The following is a 7,122-nucleotide window of genomic DNA, read 5'->3' on the forward strand; positions in this document are numbered from 1 at the left end:
GTAGGGGAATTCATCTCTGATTTAACATCATGAAACGATGCCTTTAAAAGATAAGAACAGATGTTGGAAATTGTCAAAAAAGAATCTTGAAAATAAAGCCCCCGATCTTAAGGATTTTCTGCTAAAATTCACATACCCTAAGAAGGAATCCTGGCCTTACATCTTTGAGTGCCAATCTTCTCCTCCCCCTCCCCCCTCTATCTTGAAGATAGGGCATGGTGGGGGACTCTTAGAGTAGGTTTTTCTTGTATTGTTTGCTTTTCTAACAATTCGTCCTTTTAAGTGACTTCTTCCTGGAACGTTTTCAATAATCTTATTTTTATTTTTTGTATCATGATGAGAGACCAATAAATATTTATCTATACAGCATAAGAATAATCAAATCATGTAATGAACATTCATTTTTTTTTTAGCTCAGTTGGTAGAGCAGTGGTCTCGTAATCAGGTGACCCGGGTTTGAAACCAAGTCGATGCGCTAGTGCCCTTTGGTAAGGCATTAATCCTCATTACCAGGTCCCTCAGAGAGGACCTAAAGCCGTCTGTCCTCTGGTTGCTTACTAGCAAGCATTTATGCTTTCTTAGCAGTCAGGTAAAATAACCACCACTACTACTAATATAGATGTCCATGTATGTGTACGATCTCTTGTTAATGCTTTCTTTCTTTCTTTCTTTCTCTCCCATGTTCCTACAGAAAATGGATCTGAACAGAGATGGTGTGGTATCCATGGATGAGTTCATTGATTCATGTAAAAGAGTGAGTATGAAGTAACCATGGCAACCAGTTTCAGGATTTCTCCAAAGTCATTTTTATACTCAAACCGCATTCCCAAATTTAACCCCGAAAGAAACCTCACATTGAACTCCAATCCTAATCTAAAACCCAGTGACATCCCTTTCAAGAAATGAGACATGGAGCAAATTTTGGATCACTTTATAATCATGTATGAAGTAATCAACTCCTAACTAAACCAATTCATAATGCATTAAAGTGAATGCTGTTTACAATTATATTCAATATCATGGATATTGCTTCCCCCAAACACTGGCTAGCACAATAATCTTGTATACACATGTCACCTTTGTAGATTCATTTCACCTTGCAAGTAGAATGTGCTGCTATACTAGGTAACCGTCAGACAATTTTTCAGTTTGTGAAAGGCAACTATTATGAAAGAAATATGTGTTAAAATCTGATCTCAGGAGTAAGATGTTCTAACCAACTAAGTTCATCCTCTCACATTGTTTTGTCTTGTTTTTCTTTATTCCTGTCTATCCTTCCAGGATGATAACATCAAGAAGTCCATGCATGTGTTTGACACGATCTTATGATCAGCGTTGGTGCCCTCTACAGTTCAGCTGATGAAATGTTTGAACGTTGGATGAGCAACTACTAGACTTTATCCTCTAGACTTATTTTTCAATAGAACATTAGGAGCACAAAACTTTACTGATTAAAGGAGCGACTCTTCGGAAGATATGGAATGTTTTTTTATAGCTTCGTCCCTTCAACCTGTTGATCACATGACATCATATTCTGCTTCTGATGGGTTGGCTTCACTCCTGTGTCAAAGGTTGAATTCATCCCCTGCTGTGATTGGCCAGTCAAAATCAAAGAAAAACTTTTCGGCTTGAACAAAGACCCCATAATTCATCTATTGGTCAAGATTTGTCTATTTCAAATTTGGCCCATTAAGCTCATTAGAATTTAGTTTGGTTTATTTGATTTTTGGTTTCTTTGGTAAACATCATGAAACTTGTGTATTTTTTATAATGGATTTATCATGCAGCATATAGAGTTATATATAGTTATAAGAGAAATGCATGCTAATTATTTAAATATATTTAGAATACATACGTTTACTTGACCTCTCTAATATATTAATATTATTGCAATAAGGTGGAGCATTCTAAGTGAGTCCATCAACAATTTGAGAACATTATTAAACTTCCTTGCAAGTCATTTAAGATGGAAAAGGAGAATAAATGTTGTGTTACAGATTGAATAAAGGCTTTAATAATCCTTCATAGAGACATGCTTCTTATATAATATTGAAATCAAATATAATGGTCATTCACATATTAACATAGATCAAGAGCCCTAGAGAATTGCAAGATTTCATAAAATAATTTTGATCACAGAATATTTTTTACCAAAAATTCCCACTTGAACCCCTTTGAAAAATATTTTCCCACAATATGTTTTTAAAATAGCATGAATGATATCACTCTAGTTACAAGTATTACAATCATTAATGACAATAGTGAATTTAAAAAAAAATTATGAATAATTCATTAAAATGTTTGTTCAGGGGTAAAGTAAATGAAAGATTTAAGCTAGAAATCAATTTCAATCAATTTTGTCTTTGTATTGGTCAACCAGTTATGCTGTCATTTTAGAGAATTGAAAAATTAGAACTTGCTGAGAAATAATAGAAATTGGTGACTGGTACTGAACAACTTGTTCTAAATGAAGTTTGAGAGACAAAAATGACCCCCTATTATCTGTTGACTGTCAGAGCCTGAAGTGTCCTTTCTTACTTTGTATAAAAACCTCTTTGCAGTTTTCTACTCCCAGTGCTGTATAGACTGCTGTACCAGTCTTTTCTTTGAGAAAACTTGCCTGTTTTCTGTGAGGGTAAAGGTGAAAATGCATTGATAGTGAAACAAAGGGCATGGATGCCAGTCTAGCTTGAAAATGTTGAAGGATTGAAGGTCTGAGACAGAAAAAGATTGATTCTGTCTCGATTTATTCCGGTGCTATAATATCAAAGAAATTCATTCTTTAACAATGGTGAAAGTGGTTTTTACTGCGTATATTTGTATTTATACAAAATAAGGGGTGTTATCTTTAATAGAGAGTACTAGTTCAATGAACTTTGTTTCCTTGTTTCAAGGAATAGATAGGCAATATGAATAGCATGCTAGGCTAGGTGTAGGAAATAAGGAGTTTCGGAAAGTTTCGCTTTATCGTAGTGCATTGTAATGTCTTTTTGAATATGTTGCTAATGAGCTCCAGATAAATGAAATACAGTCAAATAGCCAAATACCTTTGCAAGATAATCCAATATAGCATTCAATTCAGCATTTCTGCTAGCATTTTTATGTAACCAAAACATAAACTATTTTCTGCCACTTTGCCCCAAGTTGATTTTGTTATTGGTTATGAAATGTAAAGGTATGGATGGATCTTTTCTGCATGCTAAAAATTTCTTCCTGAAAGTTTTTCTGTTTGTTGGCATAAAATAATGGTTATATAGAATGATGAACAAGTATTCACTCTTGTCTTGCCAACATTGTAATGCATGTTCCTTTCAGGATTGATTTAGGTTTTTTTTTTAACCACCTTCATGAATTGTTTTTCCCTAATACTTTCTTCCTTTTTTTGTGAAAGATATTTACATATATCATTTGCTTGCTATCAACAGTCATGATTCTAAATGATGTAGAATTAACTTTAGAAATTCTGACTTTAAAATGCCACCTCATAAAAAATAGGAGTTCCTCTTTAAAGCTCATCAGTGAAGCGTGTATTTCAAGAAGATTAAAGATGATGATTGTGATGGACTTTGATTCTTTGTACATTTTGCATTCCATTTCTATATGTAACATCTAAACATTTGAACTGCTGATTCTCTGTCTTAACTTCCTGTGTACAAATATTATTTTGTTTTATTATAACTTCTTAGTTTGATATGTTAATCTATGGTGATGTCAATGTGTTATTTACTCTTTTGGGCCTCTGTCCTCCTCTACTTATGATCACATTTTTAACAAAGTGCCTTTCATATTTATTGGTAGCTTTATTGAGGTATGTAAATAAACAAAAAACATTTATGCATTTCAGAAGTTTTATCATTTGAAGTACTTCAACAAAGTTATGGTATTAAATCAAATTATATTCAGATATATTTGATTAAGTTTGTTATTGATATATCAGAAGTCAGAATTTTGCAAGTTTTATTAGAACTGGTTGCTGTTTAATCTGTTAGATTTATTTTTCTTCTTCTTCAAGCTGATAGTTATATGAATGTAGTGCTTCTGTATTATTCCAATTGAGAATCTGCGTATTTGATTGAAATCTATGCCATTATTAGTATGAAATGATTGGATACTAGTATTTGACTTTGTAAAGCAGGTAATTCATACGCCAGACCTGTGTAAGGATGACCAGATGACACTGCCCTTGTTAAGGGGAAAAGTTTATGAAATGACCACTACGTTCAAAATTATTTTTGCCTGAGCTTTGAATTATGAAATCTTTATAAACTATTTATATCTATATCGTTTGTGCCGTAGAAAATAATCAATTATCTTATTCAAAGATTTTATCTCTTAAAAGTTGCTATTTGATGGGAGGAGTGAATCTGTAAAACACTTGGAGACATGATAGATATATTAAGCGATATATATACCAAGAATCTTATTCTTATTATTATTATTATTATTTTTAACCTTTTATTTTTGGGTTCACTTCTTAAATGTAGATGAATAATTTGGCTACATTGAGGTGGATCGTGCAATATAGAAATGGTGTATGAATATTCCTATTTCTAGTCAACTTAATGGAATATATTTTCATTTGATTTTTAAGATATGAGGAGAATGTTCTTCTTTTTAAGTGTATGATATGAATAAATGTTGTAGTATTTATTCTAGCTGTTCAAGTAAGAATGGTATTTTTTCGCAAACATTAGTGAATGCATTGCAATTCATGCCTGTTGTTTGTATACTTCTCATACCAAGATACCTCTATTGAACTTGTATTGTCTGGTATATATTCTGCATATTGCATTCAATTTTTATTGTCATCCCAACTTTATTTGTATAAAGCGCATGTATATTAAATCCAAACAGAAAATATATAAAGAAAATTGTACCCTTTGTATGAAATCTAATACTCAATCCATTTTAAGAAAATATAATATTAGTAAGAGGACTATAGCATATACAGTATTATATTAAATATACAACACATGTGCAGTATACACACATGTTCATTATAGATATACAGGTATTTAAACGATTCAGAAAGAATGTTTTTCTGCCTTACAGAATAAATGTGCATACTTTTGTCTTTCTTGAAACGATACCGAGGGATACACGATTGTGCTTTTACTTTGCACGTTGGAGGAAAACAGTGAGGAAAATATTTAATCAAACTACTTTTTAACGAGTTCAGCATGAAACTTAGTTTAATTTTGTTCTCTCCTGATTTTGACAAATAATTCAAAAACAGGATTGTATGTGTGCATTCATTGAACCCCAAATTTAATTTGATTTACTACAAATCACTGACCTTTTGGTTTTTTTAAGTGGCCCAAACATTGTGGAGCGTTTGTGCAGGGCTTTGTAACTGCAAGGAAAAGGCGCTATATCAAACAAACATCTTTTGGATTGGATTGGATTATTGAAATTATTTGGGCCCTATTACTTTTGTAATGAGTCATGATTGAACCATTTCATCACCATGTAATCCCCCATTTGATACAGAGAGTTTTATTAATATAATTTATTTTATATTAGGCTGTGTAAGGAATTCCTGACTTGACTTTGCTTTTACAAAATGTCTGTAATGAAAAGTTGTTCTTGAAAACCAAACAGAAAATGCTGTCTTTAAATGTGTCTCAACTATTTGCATATCAGCAGAATCTAATATTTAAATGTTATATTGCTATTAAGAAGGTATAGAGATTTCTTTCTCAGGCTGTAGGCATGATTGCATTAAGATATGTAATTAGGAATGTGTTACTTTCATTGCAAAAGTTAAATTCCTACACTTTTTTTAGCTTTGGGAATATGTGTATATGTGAGCAGCAGCAAGCTTCAAACATAAAGTTAATTGTTTTCAAAAGATGGGAATTAAATTGGTCCGCTGTCCGTACTTGTATCTTTTTGCTTGTATAAAAGTTTAAGTGTTCTCTCTCTCTCTCTCTCTCTCTCTCTCTCTCTCTCTCTCGCTTTCTGTCTGTCTGTCTCCCCATCACTTTAAAATAGAGACATACAAATAACACTTTGTTATATGGAATGTAATTTCTAATTGGATGGAATTACTTACATACTCGACTTATGCACAAATAACGTTGATGTTGGCAAATTATACTTGTGAGCAAATAAATCAATACACTGTTTTGAGTACTATACTTATCAATACAAATGTGTATTTCAATATATGCAAACAAACACTTCTCAAAATCAAAATAATTCTACCATTTAAAAGTCTAGTCTGTCTCTTTCTCTCTATCTTTCTCAACATCTTTCTCTTTCTTCCTCTATGTTGTTTTATAAGATTGTGTGTATTTTCATTGGGTGTATCGTTCAAGTATTTCAAGCATCATTTCACTGGTCTAGAAAAGATAAGGAAAACAACATGGGCTCTCTTCCCATTTTCTGCTGTATATATTTCTCTCTTGTTCATTCAATTCATGCATGGAAAGCACTGCTCATTTTTTATGAGGTGCTCCGTGCTGAGTTCGGATGATGATGAATATTATACAAACATAAACATATTATGATATTTGTACCAAACATTATGAGACGTAATTTCACAATAAAATGATGACTGGAAACAAGCACAATCTGGATTGCGATGTGTTTTTATTTCTGTTTTTATTGTGCGGGTTGATGATGTGCAATTTGACGCACTTTAGTGACCAATATTTCAACAATGATTGCGGGAGATTCCAGTCGACTATACAAGACCAACACCGGTGGTCTATATGGTGAACTCTCAAAAAGCTGAGTTCTGTTGGTATGTTGCCCCCCCCCCCCCCCCCCCCCACTCAGTTTTATTTAGGGTATGCATATGCATGTTCCCTCTCTTTGAAAGCACCCCTCTCTCCGGTGTGTAAAATTGATACGGGCCGGAATTTGTTGCGTAAAAAGTACCCCTTTACCAGAGATTTTGGGAACACGAATGCGGCCCTCCGACCACGGAGTGGGGGGGGGGGCTGGCTTGCAATGGCCGGGTCATCGGTTTTGATGGTTCAGGTTGCCGGTCTCTGAGGCTGTCGGTCTTGTACTGGGGTGAAGCCAACAATTGCTCCATGATCAATTTCCTACAGTAACTGTTATTCATAACTTCAACCTTGGTCCAAACATTTATATCTAACACTAAACCTAAGC

At 33.4% G+C, this 7,122-nt stretch overlaps 1 protein-coding gene across 1 annotated transcript in view; it reads left to right on the forward strand.

Annotated features, from left to right (window-relative positions):
- The window catches only part of LOC100888051 (Kv channel-interacting protein 4), a 55,126-nt gene extending 48,554 nt beyond the window's left edge, over nt 1-6,572 (forward strand). The window contains exons 6-7 of the mRNA XM_030985650.1: nt 692-754; nt 1,282-6,572. Coding sequence (XP_030841510.1) covers nt 692-754; nt 1,282-1,329 — 111 coding nt within the window. The 3' untranslated portion in view covers nt 1,330-6,572. The remainder of the gene's footprint in view (nt 1-691; nt 755-1,281) is intronic.
- Nucleotides 6,573-7,122: the final 550 nt, after the last annotated feature.

The sequence above is a fragment of the Strongylocentrotus purpuratus genome, unplaced genomic scaffold (genome assembly GCF_000002235.5).
Source record: "Strongylocentrotus purpuratus isolate Spur 01 unplaced genomic scaffold, Spur_5.0 spur5_scaffold_15, whole genome shotgun sequence".
NCBI lineage: Eukaryota > Metazoa > Echinodermata > Echinoidea > Camarodonta > Strongylocentrotidae > Strongylocentrotus > Strongylocentrotus purpuratus.